The sequence below is a fragment of the Bactrocera tryoni genome, chromosome 3, assembly GCF_016617805.1.
Source record: "Bactrocera tryoni isolate S06 chromosome 3, CSIRO_BtryS06_freeze2, whole genome shotgun sequence".
NCBI lineage: Eukaryota > Metazoa > Arthropoda > Insecta > Diptera > Tephritidae > Bactrocera > Bactrocera tryoni.
In genome coordinates, this window is record NC_052501.1 from 8648015 (window position 1) to 8670201 (window position 22187).

Consider the following 22187-nt stretch of genomic DNA (forward strand, 5'->3'; position numbering starts at 1 on the left):
AAAAAAAAAAATTTTAAATAAAAAAATATTAAATTGTGCTCTTCCGATCTATTATATTTTAAAATAATTTTCTAGCAGAAGTCATCGTCGTTTAAATGCTTATTAGTCATCCTCCAAGCCCGTGCGCTGTGGCATGCACTTTTGCATATAATAAAACACTCACTACAACAACACAAACAACATACATATGTAAATGTGCAATAAACCGTCTGGATGTCAACATTCAAAAATTTTTAGTTTTACATTTTTTTTTTAGTTTTTGAAAATTTTCGCAGAACTTTCGCGCTCGCATCGCAAGCATAATTGAGATAATTGCCAGCGACTAGAAATTTTCGCAAATATTAATATTTTTATGTGTTCCGCACGGCAACGCTCAGTCTGCTGGCAACAGCCATAATATGCAAATGTATGTATGTATGTGGGTGCGTGTGTGTGTTGGAAAACAAATGACTTATCAATCAAACTATTTTTAAGCAAATTATTGTCGGCATTTCCTGCCTTTACCCCAAAAATGCGCGCCTGCCACTCAAAAGCGCAGCGCAGAAGCAACGCTGCCGTCACTTGCAGCCGCGAAATGTGCACAAATGCAATCGCATGTACACACATACACATGTACATATGTATGTGAGTATGTGTATGGGTGTGTGAGTGCCTGCATCGGTGCTTGGTGTGCTCGCTTATAAATATCTATAACGAAATTGCCGCTGTCTGCCACATTGTCTGTTGTCCGCTTTATTGCATGTGGGCTCTACCGCTGCGCCTCTGTTGCTGCTGTATGTGTCTGCGATTGTGGCGGCTGCTCACTGTTGCCGAACGCCGCACATTCACTTCATGTTGCCCGCCATATTTGCCACCATTTTTCGTATCGCAACAATTCGTTTGGTATTTGTTGTTGTTGTTGCTTTTGCAAAAGCGTTTTTGGTCCGACTGTTGTTGCTGCTTCTTCAGCGAGTTTTCCGCTTCAGCAGTCGCGGCATGTGTGTTTGTGTGCGCGAAAATGTGCTGCTGAAGAAGTGAGTTATTTTTGGTTACCGCCTTTCTTAGGCGCGCACATATTTACCGCCAATAAGGGTGGGTATTTCAATTTTTTATTTCACAGTTTTTATTATTGGTAAGCGATAAGATAAAGGCATGCCGTTGCGGTTGCAGAAATGTGAAATATGTAGCAGTGCATGGCAACAACAACAAATTATGGAGTAAGTCGAATATTGGTAATATGCATTTATGCTTGGAATGTGCATTTTTTCTTAAGAAGTTTGAAAATCTTAACTGTTTCAGTGAACTTTTCACAACTTTGAATTATTTCTTAAGTCTTCAAGCCAGCTATAATAAAATTAACTAATCGCTGAATTATGAAGCCGTTTTCTCAATCCATAATTGAAATGATTCTTAACCTGAAAATTTCTTTCGAAAGCGACAACTAACGGAAAATAATTAACAAATTATTAAGATTCTGTCATACTTGAAAATGTCTTATTTGTTGAGGTTTCTTCGAGAATAAATTTAGCACTTGACCGAGCAATATTAATTTTCTCAACCTCAGCTGACATCGGCGTGACATGGCCGTTAACATAGAAGAGTGTTGAGTTAGAAGTTTAACAGATTTTAGATTAAAAATTTCAGAGCCGAGTAGTCAAAAATTTCTCAAAGCTCTCTCTCCCTAAATTGTGTCAATTTACTCCGTTTATTACGTAGGTTGCCTTTTATATTTCGGGCTTTGGCAACCCAACATTCTGACATACGAGCGCTAGTTGTGTTGCTCACAGTAACTTAAAGTATTCTTCTCGACCAAAAAATGGAATTAAATCGCGAACATTTTCAAGCGATTATTTTTTACAACTTTCGTCGGGCTTAACTTAGCAACAGTGCGTCGATGAGCTTAATTCTATTTTTGGTGATGAAGCTCCATCACGGACCAGTGTTTAACGATGGAATGGTGAATTCAATCGAGGTCGTACATAACTACAAGACGAATTTCGTGAATGTAATTCGAAATCAGCTGTTGTTCCGGAAACTATTGATGCTGTGCACAAACTAATACATACTACCAGATCGTCATGTGACCTATAGTGAGATAGAGACAACCATAGGCGTTAGTTAGACCAGCATATATTCAATATTGCATGGACATTTGACTGTAAAAAAATGTCACGTTGGCTACCACACAATTTTTCGATCGCTCAAAACAAGGTTCATGTCGATTGGTCGAGAGTAATGTAAAAAACAAAACAGAAATACGATAGCTGTGCTTCGAAATAAGTCTATGAAATCGTGAGAGATGATGGAACGTGGATTTACGCGTCAGCGTCCGACAGTAAACAACAGTCGACTACATGGGTGTTCAAGACGAGCCGAATCCAACAAAAATTGTTAGCGCACGAAGCATTTTCAAGCAAATGGTTGCCTGTTTTTTCGAACTGGATAATCGCAACCATAGAACTCGAACATTGCCGCAGAACAGTGTCTGTGAGGTACACAACCATCTGCTTGACAGTTGTCTTTCAAGAAACCAGCGAAGACGGATCACTTTTCACCACGACAATGCAAACCCTCACACATCGACTGAAACAACTGCATTTTTGAGAACTCAAAACATCAATTTGATGAGTAATTCAACGTATAGTCCAGATTTGGGACCGAAATGACTCTTTTTATTCCCGAACATAAAAATTAAACTTAGAGATCAACGTTTCTCGACACCTGAAGAGACTGTTGATGCGTTCAGAAGTCATGTTTTGGAGATACCGCAATCAGAGTGGCAAAAGTTCTTCGAAAATTGGTAGAAACGCATGTAGAGAAGTATATAGATTTTAATGGAGAATATTTTGTGAAACAATAAAGCGATTATCGTTCATTAAACGTTGTTGTTGTACGCTAATCCCGGTAACCTACGTAAGAACCCTGGTAGGAGTGTATCACTCAAGATTGTTAACAGTTTCCAACTAGGTGTGAACAAATTTTACTAAAGCAATTTTTGAGCTCAAAAATATTGAAATATTCATAATTTCTCGAAAGCATTTGAACAGTTATGTATGAAAAACGACTCTTTAAGCCCTGGGTATAAATTAAAATTCCGTTAAAAATATGATAAACCGATGAAATTTTCGCCAGCTCAAAAAATACACGAAAAGAAAAACAAGTTTCTCTAGAAACTATCAAATTACAACATCGTTTTTCTCACAGCATTTTGTAAATAATTGATTCCAACTCAATGCACAGGATAATCACATAGCAATTTTTGAGACTAAAATCTTAGAGAAATCATAGGAAAACTTTTAACCGGTTCAATTGAAGACAGCGATTTTCAAGTTGTTCTTCAATGTCCAGTATGCACACATTTACGCGACCAACAGCTGCTTGTTGATATTTACATATGTCTGTATGTATGTATTTCCAAATGAAATTCCTCTTATCTTACGCGACACTAAAGGGATGCTGCACTGGGACCGGATATGCGCGCCGGGTGGTGTCAACATATGTTTCACGCCTGGCAAAGGGCAACATCTCAAGTGGACATTTATTGAGAAATGATGCTTCAGAAGGATCCTGCCATAGAGCAAAATCATGTTAAACGCACATTAATTATCGAATTTGAGTGTCGACGAAGAAGAAGATTCGGAGCTAATTTAGGTGGCAATAAATTGAGCGCACATTTTTCAGCGGCGCATTAATGATGGGAAATCAATCAGGTTTCGCCGAAGCGGAGCGGAGAGTGTGAGGAAACCGTTCAATGAAATCTTCAAGCTGCCTGCGTACCCACGCGGCGGAAAAATCAACGGTTGCGGAAAATTGTACGAGTTTAAATAAAGTGTGCTAATTGCAAGCCACCCACTCACACATACATATGTATGTACATATACACATACATAATATTGTAAATTGCATTTAGACAGACGCTCAATTAAATTGCCTATTGATGAGTTGCTATTAATCACCAACGCATTTAATGTTTGCACCAAGCTTAATTAAGCAATCAATGTAGCGTGTGCTCATCCTCATAGACACACATGTCCACCAACACCCGCTCCCACCCACATTTAGTCATTAGACTACAATTTGCGGCTTCAGTGTTGCAATTGTCATGCTCGGCTTTTATATCTAGCGTTATGGAGGGGGGGCCAATGCGGTTCGCCTCAAGCGTTGGTTGTGTTTTTAATTGAACGCTACTCCGCTCGCTTGCTCATGGGCGTGTGAGAACTTGAACAGATTTTTAACATTAAAGTCCTATAAATAAGCGATCAGATGAGAGAGCGGGCGCGAGATGGTATACTTATGTAGTTGCTGTCTAATTGTGCATTACATGTCGAACAGTGTACATTAAAATGCGAAGTTGGCATTTCGGGATTTTGAAAAAGTGAATTCGTGATCCCGAAATTTTTTTTAAAACCCTATACTAAACGTTTTTTCTTTCAGTTTTCAAGAAAAGCATATATTTTACGTTAACTCTTAAGATCCCGAAAACCAGATTTCGTGTGAATTTTCGGGGTCCCGAAAATTTTTTGATATTTGAAATTTTTTTCCCAAAAGCTTTGTATTCTTTTTTCACTCAAAATATATTTCGGGATACCGAAAACTCTTATTTCATTTTTTTTAAATTTTTTCTAAACGCTTTGTTTACAATTATGTATCAAGGAACATAATTTTTTAACGTCAACTTTTAAGATTCCAAACACCGAATTTTAAATGAATTCGGTGTCCCGAAATTTTTTGATATATCAAATTCTTTTCCGTACTCTTTCTTCACAGAAAATATATTTCGGGATCCCGATTGTTTTTTCATTTTTATTAAAAACTTTTTGCTAAACGCTTTCATGCATTCAGTTTTCAAGAATATATTTTTAACGTTAATCCTTAATATTCCGAAAAACGAGTTTTGAGTAAATTCATTTTTTTATTTTTTACTAAAAACTTTGTGATCAGTTTTCAAAGAACGTATATTTTTAACGTGAATTTTTAAGATCTCGAAAAACGAAATTTCGAGTGAGTTCGGGGTCCCGAAAATTTTTTGAAGTTCAAATTTTTTTTCAAAAGCTTCATGCTTTTTCACAGAAATCATATTTCAGGATCCCGAAATTTTTTATTTAGAATTTTATCCCAAGGCTTCGTATACTGTTTTCACATTGATAATTAATATTATATCTAAACATGTATTATGAAGTTAAAATTGTGTAATTGTATGATTTCCAGAACTCTTGTTGGTTTAGAATCCCGAATTTAATATGGCACAAAACGTGCAAACGGGATCTCGAAATTAATTGTATAATTTTCAACACTCTTGTTAATTCAGAATCTCGAATTACAACATTATCAAACGGGATCCCGAGATTGAAAATCCGTTTGCTCATAAATAAATAAAACAATTATTGATACATAATACCCATGAATCGGGATCCCGAATTACAAGATTACATATCTCTTTTTAATAAACGTTTTATGCACATTGGACGAGTCGAAAAAATATCAATCTTTTTTGTATTACTGGTACATACATGTTACTCATAATTCGGGATCCCGAAGTACATCATAATCTCTTAATATATTTTTTTCTCGTACATATTCATTTATTAAGGCGCAAACCGTGCAATTTATGTGCGTCCGTGAATAAGTTTGCGTTTCCAATAAAAACGGGATCCCGAAATTCGATATTTATATTGAACATATTATTGCACAACATTTTTCTATTTATTGCATTTTGTAAGTATCGAAAAAAATATCAAATTCTGTAAAAGCTATGATTCGGGATCCCGAAAACAATAATAATCTTCATAATCTTCACTACACAAACTATTAATTTGTTGTTGCTGTAAGAGGTTAATTTGTAGCTCACGGCATTGTCTTTTAGTTCACTCGTTTGTTAGTTCGTGCGATTACCGTTGCGCCCGTATGGTACATTTTATTTGCCATAAACACAAATTCGTTACACACAGCAACGACTAGTCGCACATATGTACATATGTATGTACATATCTATAGACATTATATACTATACATATGACAGCGTAAGCCTAGTCATATGAAATCTGCTTTCTCGTCCTGCAGCAACATTCATCTCGTGCATTTTCGTAGGCTTAACTCGCTAGCACAGTGCGATGGATTAGTGCGCTGCGCCGCAATACGAGATCTAACCAGTTTGTGCCTACTCTATTAGAATGTATAATATGTATTTGCATATATGTATCTGTATATGTATATTTACGACCTCTCTATATTTTCCTCCGATTCATTTTAGTTAGCCGTTACTCGGTCTTAAGTTATTAGATATTATTTTATTTGGTTGCACTTTTGTACTGCTTCAGCATTGTTTAACTAATAAGCCTATAGATGTACATATGCATACTGTATGTCCATATGTATGTGTGGTAAACGAGTTGGTCGTGCTTGTAGGTGGATTAAGTGGATTATCGGTTACACCGAGTTTGGTTAGCCTTTTTTCGTTATCGCTGTGGTTGGTAATAGTACAGACGCTAGTGGGTCTTACATTTATACTATTACAGTCTATGTATATATGTATGTATGTGTGTATATGCTGTCTCGGTGTGGTTAGTAACTGCTTCACCTTTGCCATTATCCTTTCACATAATCCGTTCATATTGCACCGAAGGTTATAAGCTACTGTGCAATTTTGCACGGTCCAATCAAGTGGGCAGCTGTTTTTGAAGGGGCAAATAATTGGCATTTCATTTTTCAGTTCTTGGAATAATGTTAGTTTTGTAAATATAAAAGAAAAATTTAAATATTTTGCAAATTTTGAAACTAAAATACGAAAGAGAAGTTAAGTAACTTGCGTTGTATTGAACGACGCGAACACAGATGACACGTACCAAAAGACCTGAATTCATAACGACATCAGAAAGATTTCGCAAAAGAGATGTTTGACAACGGAGCTGAGGGCTCAAGATAGAATATTCATCAACATGCATTTTTCCTGGTGAAAAGAATAAGGTTTATGAATATGACGTCCAAACTGTTCAACAACCTATTGAATGACGATCCAAAAATTAGGCGAGATAACTTAAAGTTTGTAAGGAGTTACATGGGTTTGTGGATTTAAAAAAAAAAACGATTTTCTTTATTGGTTTTAAAACACCTCTAGAATATTGTTCTACATTTTCAAGTTGATCCGAGTAATAGTTTCGGAGATACAGCCTTGAGAACTTGTGCGCTTGAGGCTGGCCGTCTTTGAACGTGCTTTTCTTGAAACAGTGTTTTTGAAGTCGTTTGGCAAAATTTCTCCAGAACTACTCAACCTTTCTTCATGAAATTTTACAGAGATCTCTGAGATACAATTATTAAAGGCTTGGATCGTATCAGCTTCAAATTTTCGAAGAATATTTTTAAATATACTATATTACATATATGTACATATGTTACATGCGATATGAAAAAACTCGACTTCCTTGGAATTCACCCCATAATTAGAGATAATAGTAGAAATATGCTGTGCAGGATCATCTTAATTGGTTCACCAAAACCTTTAATTTCCACTTTGAATCATAGCTAAGTACGATCGTCATGCAAGAGAGAATCTCGGCAACGACTTTCGCATCTCTGAAACTGAAATAGATCCAGCTTTGTATAGAAAGCCGCCTCCACAACATGCCCGAATATTCTTTAGAAAGAAAAGACAGTTCTTTAGATCACATAGTGGCTTTCATTGTCAGATTCAGATTAACAGAACCGATAATCGAACTAATTGAACTATTTTGTTAAGCATAAATCGAAATATGTCCCGCAGAGTATATGTACCCTATACTACCTATACTAGATTCAAAAAACAACATTTTTTTTTTTTGAATTCTTCGAAGCTTTTTGTTGACCGCTACTGTTTTAATACTTTTTTTGTAAAAATATTACACTTTTATAAAAAAGGACTCACCTGTCGAACTTGCTTGTATTGCTCTTCGAAGCTCCAGGCATTATTTTGCTGTGAAGAACTGGAAGCTTCGCTGGATGTGGAAGAATTTGAGGCGGGGTTAACTAAAGTCAATTGAAATAAAAAGAAACATAGAAAAGTGTAAGTAAAATATATAGTCGAAAAAGTTTTTAAATTAATTTATTTTAATAAATTTTTGATTTAAAACTTTTTTTAATTAATTTTATTAAATTTTTAATTAAAATTTTTTTAATTAATTAATTTTATTTTTTTTGTTAAATTTTAGGATTACAAATTTTTTTAGTTAGTTAATTATTGTTAAAAAAATTATTTACAATTTTTAGTAGTTTCAAGAATTCTCAAAAAAAAATTAACAATGAAAAATAATTTTTTTTAAACACAATTTTTTTTTAATTTTTAATATTTCAATAAGATTAGAATTTATTAAAAAATAATACGAATTTTAATAAATCAATACCAAGTGCAATTAAAAAATATATTAATTTAATTAATCGAGAAATTAAATTTAATTCAATTAATTTTTTATATGATACCAAAAACTTCAATTAATAAAAAGAAAATGTTAAATAAATATTCTGAAAAAAATGTAAATTTTAATAAAATATGAAATTGTTTTTTTTTAATTAACTTCAATTAATAAAAAAATGTTAAATAAATAATCTTAAAAAAAGTAAATTTTAATAAAATAATATATAGTAGTTTTTTTTTTTAATTAACAGAAAGAAAGTATGAAAAACTTAATTAGAGTAAAATTTTCTAAATTAAAAAAAAAAATTAAATAAAATATATTATATTTATATTTAATATATTTAATTTTTTTTTTTAATTTCATGAAATGTGACGAACGTTTAATTCTAAAAAAAATATTTTTGAATCAAAATAAAATTAATTTCATCAAAACCTTTAACTACTCACCGTCCTTCGAGCTCGGCGCCGTTGGTGAGGTGAATGAGAAGCCGCCATTACCGCTACTCGCGCCGCCAACACCACCACCACCAACGCCACCAACACCACTGCCCATACCCGGGCCGCCGCCGCCGCTACCGTTAGCACCACCAAGCAAACCGTTGCCACCATTCGTCAGACACGACGCTCCACTCACGCCCACATTATTGCCACCAGTGTGTTGTGAATTCTGTGAATTGCCATTGGCAACGCCAATGCTGCCACCAATACCACTGCCACCGCCACCCGCTTGTGCGGCCAGGCTCTGTGCACGATGCTCGAACTGTGCTATCGACGTGGGCGGCAGTGAGAATGCGGGATTTAAGCTGGTGGGTAATAGGTTTTGCCCAAAGGCAGCCGCATGCGCAGCAGCCGCGTAATCTTGTTCCTGCGCATTGGAAGAAAGAGCGTGTTAATTACCATATTTGTGTGGGTGTCCAAAATTAAAGTCGATAATGGGCATAGGGGTCATATGAATTAATAATTTCGATTAGATTGATATCAAAGCATCTATGCATTAGGTTTTCAGGCACAGTGAACAGCGAATGTCGTCATTTTAATTCATTCTTTGACTTTGACTCTTTGCGTTCCCCCATTGAAAATTAGGTGTTTGAGGTTGGATTCAACCCCAAGACCGTCCAGAGCAATTACAACTGCTGCCGGCAGGACGTCATTGAAAGCTCAATCTATATCATTGAAGATCTTAACAGTGACTTCCTTAATCCTAACGGCTTCCTCAAGCCATGCAGGGCAGTATTTACTGACTTGCCTTACAAATGGTCCCTGGGAATGCGCCCCCTTATGTACCAGTCCATTAGTTTCTCCAAAGATTTAGTAAGAAGGAGGAGAGATAAACATCATGTGCAACTGAATGTCTTGTCGGACGCTTTTTGTAAAGCAGTATAGCGGAAGACGAGGTGGTAACAACTAGGCACTTTCTTTCCTATTGCCCAACTTTGCCAGACTGACATTGAAATATCTCGGTAGACACAACCTAGGCGTTGGTCAGCAATCCGAACATGTGGGGTTGCGAAGCTTTCTGGGCTAGAGTGAAACATAAAAAGACATAGGAACTACTCGTTCTTAGCAAGGTTAACATTGCCGCAATCATAGGTATCCTAACAGCGCACCTTGTCATTGGAACTTTCATGGTGAGACTAACGACTTTAGAGAACGCAACTTGTTAAAATTTCAGGGAGGAATTTTCTTCTCTACTTTCCAGTTTTTGTCAGACAAAAGTCAAATATCACGGTTGTCATACTTGGCCTCAGGAAAAAGCCTTTTTACCTAACTTAACGTAACTTCTGTGAACCCAGCGAAGTGGCTGGGATTTTTATGAACCACCTAAAACAATGTGTGGTAAGTTCAAAACGCTTCGACATTCTTTCAGGATCTAGAGTTTCATGTTTAATATTTTTTGGATATCACCAAGGAGCAAAATTTGCGGTTGTTCAAGAGAGATTCAGCACTACCTTTGGCTCGAGGATCAATTCTACGACACAAACTAACCTTAACTATGTAATGTGAATGAGATCATAGTCACGACCAAGAAAGTTATTCAACAAACTAGATTAGGACAAGATTAAACTCTCCCAAAATTTGGTTATGGGATCTTAAGTTTTTCGAATACCCGATACAGGCTTTCCTCGATCGTAGAAGAATTAAAAGAAAAATAATAATTTTTGAGCGGAAAAATCAAAGAATGGAGTATCTCTTGTGCACTTGTCACACATTGGTCTACGCTGTAAGCATCTGGGGTCCCCACGGTATGATACACTGGGGGAGGTATCGGGTCTATCGCAAGCGTCCTAAAGGAAGACTACTCCTCTTGAACCTAGCATATGAACTCCCATCTGGTATCGCAAAGGACCAAAACTGATCTATGTGTGGTTTATTGGGCTAGCAGATTAACCTAATCTAAACAAAATTTGTTTTGAAGAACAGTGGAATTTGGATTTTAGGTTATGTGTATGATAACTCCTTTTAACAATTTTAATTTTTCTTTATAAATTTATTGGGTATCGTACAACAACACACACACTATTAGACCCACCTTGAAATCACGAACTTGCATCTTTAACTTCTCCAGGACATCGTTGTGTGGTAGATTTGGAATGCCATGTAGACCGCCGATGCCCATGAAATTGCTGAGCGCATTTAGCGGATGATTTGTGGGGAACTGGTGATGATGACTGAAAATACAACAACAACAAAGCGGGAAAACAAGGAAAATTATTTTATCTTAACAACAAAGTCAAGAGCAAAGGATAATTTCTGCTAAAATTCGCACTTAATTAATTTACCTCATTTGAAGATCAGCGTGATGATCGGGACTGCGCACCCCCATACCACTGCCAACACCAAGACTGACACTGCCGGCGTTGCCACCAAAACTCATATCACCAACAAATGTATTGTTGCTGTTGTTGTTGTTATTGCTATTATGATTATTGCTATGAATATTTCTGTTTTTGTTGTTGCTGTTGCTGCTATGTTGGCGTTTCAATGTTGCGACATTCAGGCGTGTTGCACGGATTACATGATGATCGGCATCGATAGAATCGCAATCGCGTATATCATCATCGGATGCGACGTCACGAGACTGTAAATAAAAATGCAGAGCAAATAAATAATGAGAGAAGAAGAAAAGGAAGAGGAAGCAGCAGGCAAAGAGTTAAGAACAAATGGCATAAAGTGATTATTAAATTGATTGCAATCATTTGGTGCAACATGAAAACACATTAAGACTAGACGCACACACACACACAGGCTACGAAGCGCATACATAAAACACGCGCAGAAACACTTCTAGCAGCAAAACAAATGAAGCACTTAGAACGGCAAACAAATCGAACGACACTCTGGAGGCAGACAGCACTAGCGGTGGTGGAGAGCAGGCTGGGGTTGTGGCAGCATAGAGCACCAGCGCGCACTGAGGTCGCGTGGATTCCAGCTAACGATCGATCAACATTTGCAACCCACTGTGACAAGTCGAGTGCAGTTGTTATGTTCAACATTTAGCATTCTACATGCAACATGCCACAGCAATGAGGCGGCAGGCGACAAGCAACAGGCTATATGGCATATGAACGCTGTGCTCAAGCGTCACTTTAGCAAAATACACATTTCTTATTACACTTTAACGCAAATTATTCTGTTTGACACAATTTTTTTGGATTCTTTCACTCTTTTGTTATTCACTTCCTTCCACACGCATTTGCGGCATAATCGAATTCAAACGTGATTTTTGCATAAATTGCATACAATTTTAGATTGTCGCGCAGCCGCATCATTATAATCGTCATCAACAAGACCGAACGGTCAATGGGTTCTAAAAAAGTGACTGCAGAGTGTTGCACTGCTTTTGTTGCTGTCGTTGTTGTGTTGCATTGGTAGACCATTAATGAGTTATGATCGACATGCTAGCACTGTTTGCTTGCGTTTTTGAAAGCAACAGTTAACTGAGAGTGCCGTATTTGTGTTTGCATTTAATGAATCCCGAAATTTTCGTATTTTAAAATTTTGATTTCGGGATCCCGAAAATTTTTGTAAGCGATAGTTTTGTATTTGTGTTTGCATTTACTGGATCCCAGAGTGTCTTTTTTGTGGATATTCACAGAATCCCGATATTTCAGGACTTTCAAAAAGCGATTTCGGGAGTCCGAGAAGCGCCAGTGTAATGAGATTACTTGCTTTCTATGCATTTACAAAATCCTGAAATTTCGGGATTTCCAAAAAGCGATTAAGGGATCCCGAAAATTTTTGAAAGCGTCAGTTTAATAAAAGTGTCGCACTTGTGTTTGCATTTACTGGATCCCGAAATTGCAGAATTTTCAAAAAAGCGATTTCGGGATCCCGAATTTTTTTGGAAGCGATTGTTTAATGAGAATGCTTGTTTTTTGTACATTTACAAAATCCTAAAATTTCGGAATTTCCAAAACCAGACTTCGGGATCCCGAATTATTTATTACAAAATTATTTTCATTTTCATACATATGAGCGCAATATAAAGGTGTCTCGAAAATTTTATGTTAAATTTCATAATTTAACTTTTATTTAAATTATATTTATTCAAATACAGAATGTGTACCCCTCTTTTTATCCTTTTGGCATGAATATTATTATATAATTTTAGGTCTCGTCTGCAATGCAATATTTGGTATAGGGGAATCGCGCCAACGCAACGGCGCTTAATGAATGTGCCATTTCTTACTCGACTCTTTTGCGAAGTCTGTCATTGTTTATTATTAGTTTCTTCATATTTCAAGAACTTGTGCCAAATTCATTTAGCGTTCATTGAACTCGCAAAGGCGATGCCTAAGTAATGCTTGTTTACAACATACTAAATTTGTACACGACGAATGATGTATAATGTCACACGCACTGTTTCCCTTCATCACTCAAATTTCAAAATGTTTAATGTAAAAATATATATGTACATACATGTACATACATATGTATGCATGCTCAGGCATAATAATATGCATGCATGTAAGTATATGTATGTATGTAAGATTTATACGAGTATGTATGGCTTGATTAATTTTTTTGGGGTTAGTAATTAACCTTTTCCTCATTTAAAGAGTAATCAATATTTATAAAATTAACATAATTATTAGTTATTTTCAAAAATTGAAGTCGATCGGGAAAAAAATGTCGAAGTTATTTGTCTCACCAATTGGAAAAAGAAGTTTTGAGAAAAACGCGTTTAAATGCCAAGACACCATAGCTGAACCTGAGGTGACATTTCAACTCGAAACATATTTTTATGCCTTTAAAGTAACGATTTTTTGAAAATTCTGGGTCGTACCCCAGACCGCGCTCGCTTAAACTCTAGTAGCTACCCTCAGCTAAGCATTTTCGGCTTTTAAAATCACAATTGAAAATACTTATGTATTGGTCTTTGCGTAGGTTACCAGAAACTTAAGGATTGCAGAAACACGGACATTTGTTTTCCAGCATCTAATAATTAGCAAAGACTTTGTCTTTGCTTTTCTTATATCGAGAGAAAGATTTCTTATGAGAGATACTTTCAGATTACATTCAACAAAAATAAGCTAAATGGTAGACAGAAAGTAAAGAACAGCTTGAGGAAATTATATCAGAGTTCAAGCTGTCCATGATATACATTCGAGACCCTATATCCTCCCTGGGCATAATGGAAAATCACACAAACTATTCTCACGGAATGCCCACAGAGAACGTTCTTACACAGAATATTCTGCTCACATCCACACCAAAGTGATCGACCAAAATCAAGTAAAAGAAAAACGTGGATTTTTGCAGGGTTCATCCCTTCGGTGCAACCGAATTTAACTTGTGTACGGAATCGGTGCGATTGTTGGAAGAGGCTAACGCTGATTAAGTTTTATCATAAACAGAAGCCTACGTGTGGCACAAACCTCTTCAACTGATGAAAATATTAAAAAAAAGTGAAGGATATGGTGCTTGAAAATCGGCAGGCAAGTGGCAAGAGAGCTCGAAATCTCTCGCGAGTCCATTGGAATGATTTTGGTGGATACTTAGGGGGTGAAACGCGTTCTTGCTCGACTGCATGCAATTTTTTTTCAAAAAGGATACCGTAAACAGGTCTCTTTGGATATACTTAAGCGTGAGAATTCCGATTCCACATTCATGGAGAGCATTATAACTACCAATGAGAAATGGGTTTGTGGAAGCCGAAACCAAAAAAAGCACCCCAAAGCCGCTCAAAAATCAAAGTGCTGCAACATGAATTTGTTCCGTAGAACAGACGGTCAATAAGAAGTTCTATTTGGCCGTATTGAGGCGGTCGGCCAGAATTGTGGAAGAACAATGCATGGATTTTACACGATGTTAATGCACCATCGCATCCAGCTACAATTGTGACCAAAAACGTAATGAATATCATCGATCAACCACTAGATTTGGAAATTGCCGTTTTCAGTCGATCGAATAGATAAAAAAGAAATTCGCTGAAAGCGCTGAAGGCCATCCCAAAAATTGCTTGTAAAAAGTGTTTCGAGGACAGCATCTACAACTTTTGTATTTACACCTGGGTCAAACCACGTCAAGTGGTCCAGGAAAATTTGGCAAAATCACCGATTTTGAAAATTAGCAGTTCATTAGCAGGGGGACCAGACGCATACCCCGTGATATAAATATTTCGTCAATTTTTTTTTTTGACATACCTTTAATCTCAAAATTTTGTTAAAAAGTCAAATATCGAAGCTTTTATTTTTTTTTATTTTTTTATTACTCTCGTTTTCAATGGAAAAAAAAAATTATGAACTCGTATTTAAAAATTCCAGTTTGCATTTATTCATTACCATAATTTTTTTTCAGCAAAATTAACAACATAAATACCTAAAATAACTAAAAATGTAATATAAATTGTAAGTGTGTCAAGAATAATTTTTTCAGTTGCGCAAAAAATTCAATCACAAACAACTCAGGTTCAACTATACATAAACTATCAATTCCCATACACACATACAAACAAATGCTGAGTATGTTGAATTAACACCAAAATACCAACACTTTTAATGCAACAAATACTTTCGACCCAAAATCAGCTACAATCAGCTTGAAGCCGAAATCAATTAAATCAATCGAGTTGAAATATAAATCATCAATCGTTTGTTCATTTGGCATGCAGCCGCAAACAAGTGCCGTGCACAATAGCAGAGATTTGCAACACCAGCGCTGCGCTAAAGCAACAACAGCAACGGCAAAGTCATGAAAATGCCAAGCAGCAAATTAGCTAGACAACAGCGGCCACAAACGGACTAGGGCTAACAAAGCTGGCTACAAGCTGAGAGCCAAGCCAACAATCAACTTATTAGCTTATTGCCGCCACCTTCCACGCTCACGGCAGCAGCGTCTGAGGCGGCGGCTGCAATAAACTTACTCCTAATCAATGTTGGCTGCTTGATGAGCCACACTGCCAAACTAGACGTTCATATACACATAGATAGCTGCATATGTAAAGTGTTGCAGTGCCAGGCAAGCAGCGGCTGAAGCGCTTCGGATTTGGGTTTACGGAATCTCGATCGTTGCGCTCGGTAATACTTGTCTGCTACGGCGGCGGTGACGTCTGCTTATTACAAATGTTATTATGTACGAGTATAGTATGTATGTATGTATGTATGTGAAAGCATATGTGTGTGAGTGTTGCCATACTTTGCGCATATGTTGCAATGTGTTGATAGTTCAAATTTGTTGATCACATCGCAACCACTTAGCATCTCCACCCATCCTTTCGGCAGTGGCTAGTATACACTAAGTATGAATACATATCTAGATATGTATATATGGTAGTTTGGAGGCATATGTGTATGTGTGTAAGTAAATTTATACAGACATAATAGTGGCACCACATGGAAATGTGTGAAGTTGGAACGATCAGAGCGCGCACAATGATACCTAATCGATGAGCCAGTAAACCAAAAGTGAAAGGATCTTGCTATATTGAACTTAAACAGCACTACTAGGTGGGTATACAATTGCATATATATAAAATGATCGAAATGTGAAATGATAAACTGATATTTGACCTGACAGTATAAGAACCTGGAACTGGGAAAAATGGAGAGTCTTCTAAAAATAAAGCATATCTTTCATTATCTCACCTAAACTCGCCTAAACATTGACTCTGCTCTTCTATACAAAATAAAAATTATGTATGAACACGCCCTCCTCCCACATAACTGTATTTTTAGAAATCGCTAAGTAAGCCTTACTGGCTAAGGTCTACCGAAACAAATGTAAAATTCGTTAATAATCGTACTAGTACTTGCCACGAAGTTTGTAACGCCCAGATGAAAACTGTATAGACTCTTTAAAATATGTAACGGGTGATTCAAGTAGAGGTACTATTTTCAATAACCTTTTTTTTGACAGATCACGCGTGAGTCGTGTCAAGCGTCTGAGCGTCATGAGCGCTAAGAGTGTACACGAAGACAGTGAAGCCTCTATTCGGCGCCTTTCTCAGCAACTCGGACTGATATATTGAATGACTTGGCGCATTTTACGTCAAGATCTGAAAATGAAAGCGTACAAAAGACAGCTTGTGCAAGAACTGAAGCCGCTCGACCTTCCCAAGCGACATCGCTTCGCTCTATGGGCTCTTGAAAAGTTCCGAGCCAAAGTTTGTCCAGCTACGAGGCCCATTTCTGGCTCAATGGGTACGTAAACAAGCAAAATTGCAGCATTTGAGATGAAGAGCAACCTCAAGAGGTTGAAGAGCGGACACTTCAACCAAAAAACAACAACAATTTGACGTGGTTTGTGGGCCGTTGTAATCATCCGTCCATATTTCTTCAAAAATTAAGAACGTTTCGTTAATGGCTACCCTTATGATAACCGACTGCTTGATTCCTGAAATTGAATCTCGGGATATTTACATGAAACTTGGTATGGAAAATTATATAAGAAAGCGCTAGAATCTCCTATGCAAATTATCAGATCGGACCACTATAGCATATATGTAGCTGCCATACACATATTTTTAAACTTTTTATAGCTTCAGTTTCTTGTTTTGATTAAAATATTTTGTTTCGCATCATTCTTTGGTTCACTTGGTTGCCACAGCATGTTGCAAGTTGTTGTGCCTGCGCTGTCTGTGTGTACCTTGTTGGCCGACAAGTTGGTTGACCAGTTGACCAGTCGACATGCTTGCCGTAGTTATATTACTCACATTGTTGTTGTTATTGCGCTATATGTTGCTGTCGTTGTTATTACTGCTGTTGTTGTTGTTGTTTTGCAATGTTTTTATTTTCGCCGTTTATGCTTGAAGTGCAGAGAGGTGCAAATTAAGCGCAACTGTGACTATTGCAAATTGGGAATTTTCAATTTAAATACGAAAAATGTATACGCGAAATATCCAGCGAACAAGCGGCAACAACAACAACAACAGCAGCAATGGCAAGCGACGGTTAGCCCATTAATGGCATTTGGCATTTAGAGCCTGTTGGTCAGATCAACGTCGCCTTTTGCCGCACGGCTAGCAATATGGCAACAACAGCAACAATATCGGCCAGCAGCTGCGTCGATTCATGCTCGGCTTTGTTGCAACCACACACACACACACACTCATGCAAATGCAGCACATGTGTTAAATACCAATAAGAGCGAAAAAGCAAGCAAGCGAGCGAGCCTCTGACTAACCGGCCGATCGGCCAGCCGTTGATATCGACACCTTCCGTCGTCGTGCCATGTGCTTTACCGGCTGCGCGGCGATTGATTGCAACGCTGCGGCTTTTGAATATTTTTCGAATATTCCAACGAATGCTTTGAAGTTTCGCGCGAATTTTGCTGCAACGAACGCTTTGCGAACTAAAGCAGACAAAGTATTGAACGGCAGCAACAACAACAACAACTGGCAACAAGTAGCAGCAGCCAAGCGTTAACTACCGTTCACACATTGCGCCGATCGTGAAGAACAAGTGCAACAGCGTTCTGGTGACGGCTGAATGCCAGTCTAGCTGACCGCTTGACTGGTTGACTGATCGTCCGGCGCGTCCAGGTTGTTTCATTTCGGCCAGCCTAGTGGCTTTTGGCTCTTCGCCGACTGTTGGTGGCTGCATAAGCTAGCCCTTGAACTGGCCAAGATTATTAGCAGAAATTCTGCGCGCCACGAGGCAAGCGCGAAGCCAGACGTGTTGTGATGGCAATGGCGTATTGCCCTTCAAAAAATAACAAAAACAATGAACTATGCAACAATAACATAAAGAATAGCTGTAAGATGCATCATTTGTGCTGCACAGTTGCTAAGAAAAAATACAAAATACTCACACAATCGGACGGTGTTTGGGTGCTCAACTGATTAGCTGCTTAGCAACAGTTGAGTTGTTGCTAAAAAGTCATGCAAAGGAGGAGCGAAACTGAGTTTCAAATGATAGCAATAAAATACTTTAATTATTCCAAATAAAAAAAGTTACGATTTTTTTGTGTATTTTTTTTCAAAATTGCAAATTTCTAAACCAGTTGTACTTGAATAAGGTATCATATACATATGTGTATATTATAGAATTATACGAATATTTTAATATTTTTCTTAGAGAAGTCATAGGTTTCAGTGAAGCTTGAGAAGCACACAAATTGATCAATCAAAATCCATTTTTTGTATATAATACTTTTTTATTTGAAGACCAAAATTGGAACAGATTAGTGTCCAAGGGAACCGTACAGACTTCAAAGAAATTGTTCAGATCCGACCACTATAGCATATAGCTGCCATACAAACTGAACGATCTAAATCACATCTTTGTGAGGAAAACTTTTTTATTTGAAAAGATATCTTCACGAAAGTTGGCATGGATGAATGTCGAATGCAACGCTACCGTTTTCAGAAAAATTGTTTAAATCAGACGGCAATAGCATATACCTGCTATACAAACTGAACGATCAAAAACCTGTTCTTGTATGAGAAACTTGTTTATTTCTAGATATATCTTCACGAAAGTTGGTATGAATGAATGTTGCAGGGAACGGTATAATCTTACAAGAAATTATTCAGATCGGATCACAATAGCTTATAGCTGCCACACAAATTGATCGATAAAAATCTAGTTCTTGTATGGACAACTTTTAATTTTGAAAAGGTATCTTCATGAATGTTGGTAAGAATGAATGTCGAAGGCACAATATCCGAGGAAATTATTTAGATCGGACCACAATAGCATATAGCTGCCATACAAACTGAACGAACAAAATCATGTCCTTGTATGGACAACTTTTTTATTTGTCGAGCTATCATCACAAAAATCGGTATAGAGAATTGTAAAGGGCAACGCTATAGTCTCCATCTTGCAGATCGGAACACTATAGCACATAGCTGTCATACAAACTCATCACTCAAATCAAGTTCATGTATAGAGTCTTTTGTATTTGGGAAACTGATCAAAGCTTCCGTACAACCGCATTTTTTTTTTCATATTTAGGCAGGGCATAGCTCTAAATTATATATTTTTTGGCAATATGAGACCATTATTTATTAAAACTTTCAATTATACAAAATAAATAATACTTTTAACTAATTTGGCTACTTTCTTAATAAATAAAAAAAAAAAAGATTTCACTTCGTCTGGCAGTTTATACCACATATGTACATAGGTAAACATATTTTCAAGTTATGAAGTATTATAGGGGAACTAGCCACTAGAAATCACCGTGAGTAATTGCAATAAATATTTTTTATGGTCACAAAAATCACATAAAATCAAGCAAATCAGAAACGGAAATTTATAACGGTTTTTTTTAACACACTATATTAAATTACAATAAATTTTTTTACATAAATTTCTACAATATCAAGCGATTGTGTGACTGGAGCCGGAAAATCACATTTATTTACTTAACTACATACTTAATTGAAAGTGCAAACAAGCCCATGTACACTCGGCTATACATACTTACATGCATACATATGTATGTACATACAAATCAACATTTGATTTTATCGCTATTCAATTATTAACATCGTGGAACAATTCTAACCTACAAACTTGCACATAAATTGCAAAAATGTAATGCAAGCCATACAAATGTTAAAAACACGTACATACATGCACATTTACATATGTATGTCCGCATGTATACAACTAAGTAATTGCACTGCAACGACTTGCATACATTGCTTCTTCTTCCTTTTATTTTAATTTATTAAGCAACATTATATTTTCCAACAAATAAAACTAAAAATATCCCACTACTCACTCACTCACCTCGGCGCCTGTTTATGCCTGCATGTGTGTGTGTGTGTGTATTTGAGCCGCTCGCAACGTGAAAAATTTAATTTACATGAAACTTTAATTATCATTTGTGCCAAAAGCACACATACACACATATAAATATTTATTGCTACCTCCATGGCACTCATGCACACACACGTGCCCACCAACCGTCACTTGTTTGTGTTTGTGCGAAGTGCATTTCGTTTTTGGGGCCATGCGCTGGCCGAAGGCGCTGCTCATGAGTACGAAGTGTGGAGGCGATAAGGCAACGCGCTTTAATGACTTTTAATATTAATGAAAATTTATTTCAATTTTATCGACAAATTCGTACTACATAACACACGTGTATATATGTATAATAATACACATATACATACATATACACATATACATACATATGTATATACATACATAAATATATAGATATGCGCATGCACCTGTGGCTACAACAACTGCATGCAAGTGAATATTAGCAACTGAAACATACTGTTAGCGTATTTGTCGCCACATTTTTCCTACAGGGCCTTTGCTAATCGCCCACAAATTATATTGCAGTATAAAAATTCATATTTTTATGTGCGTGTATGTGTTCGTAGTTGCTCGCCCATTGACGCTTTGACATTTTATCACCGAAATGCACGCCGGCATAAATAAAATAATTTACTATTTTGTACTAATTACAAAAAATGTGTTGCATAAAAGTTTAATAGCGTTGCGAAAGTGTCGTTGCAATTTTTCTTGAATTTATTTTAAGCGAAAAATCCATTACGATTTTGAAATTTAGACGCAATTTCATTTGCAAATTGCTTGAAAATTTTTATTTTGAAAATTTATTGTTTGAAATTTTTGTGGTTTGTAGAGCTTTCGCTGTAGTTACGTATAATTCTTTAATTACCAACTGATTTGACCGAAATAAAAATTAGTATTTGGATTTCTTAAATCATACTTTTAATTTTTTTAAAAAGTTCGAAAGTAATGACACTTTGTGCTTCGGCAATTTTTTTTTCAAAATTTCGAGTTTTAAAACGCTTTGTTTAACATTTGAAGAATTGAGGATGGAACCTTGTGTAAAAGTACACGCAAGCGAGGAAAGTTCTCTGAGCGTCATTCACTTATGGGTGACCAGAACCATTTTTCTACATATGGCTCAATCAGCTCACGACTTCTGGTCTTAGACCAAGTGTCCTCTGGGTAGCCAAAAAACATCCGCTTGAAGGCGAGCTAAAGTGAGAAGAAGAATCATTGCTCTCTAGGGTTGTGCGATGGGTTTAGGAACCTCCATATAAAAAAAAAACTCATTGAAAATGACACAACAGCCTTCGGCGATGTAAACTCGGCTATAATGGCGTAAGTGGTGTCCACGCTAATAAGGAGGAAGAAGAAGAACGTTTGATTGGTTTCCAAAACTGGTCTTTCGAGAATTTTGGTCAAAAACTAATGGTGACAGTGACAGTAATGGTTACAAATTCATTATGGAAAGATATAGAAAGTCGTCCAGCTATGCTTGCTATTCGTCGAACTCTTGAAAATTTCGAGCGTACATTTTCTTCAGATAATGTTCAAGTGCCAAGAACCGCTTGAAGTAATGAAAATATTGCTGCCGTTTAGGGAAGTGTTGCTGAAGACCGTAAATT

The 22187-nt window shown here is 36.7% G+C and overlaps 1 protein-coding gene across 2 annotated transcripts in view; it reads right to left on the bottom strand.

Moving 5' to 3' along the window:
* Positions 1-22187, bottom strand: part of LOC120771766 (protein dead ringer) — an 82688-nt gene that overhangs the window by 40103 nt on the left and 20398 nt on the right. For both annotated transcript variants that reach the window (XM_040099950.1, XM_040099951.1), the window contains exons 2-5: positions 11143-11441; positions 10893-11031; positions 8810-9227; positions 7877-7977 (exon numbers count right to left, since the gene is read on the bottom strand). In XM_040099950.1, coding sequence (XP_039955884.1) covers positions 7877-7977; positions 8810-9227; positions 10893-11031; positions 11143-11441 — 957 coding nt within the window. The remainder of the gene's footprint in view (positions 1-7876; positions 7978-8809; positions 9228-10892; positions 11032-11142; positions 11442-22187) is intronic.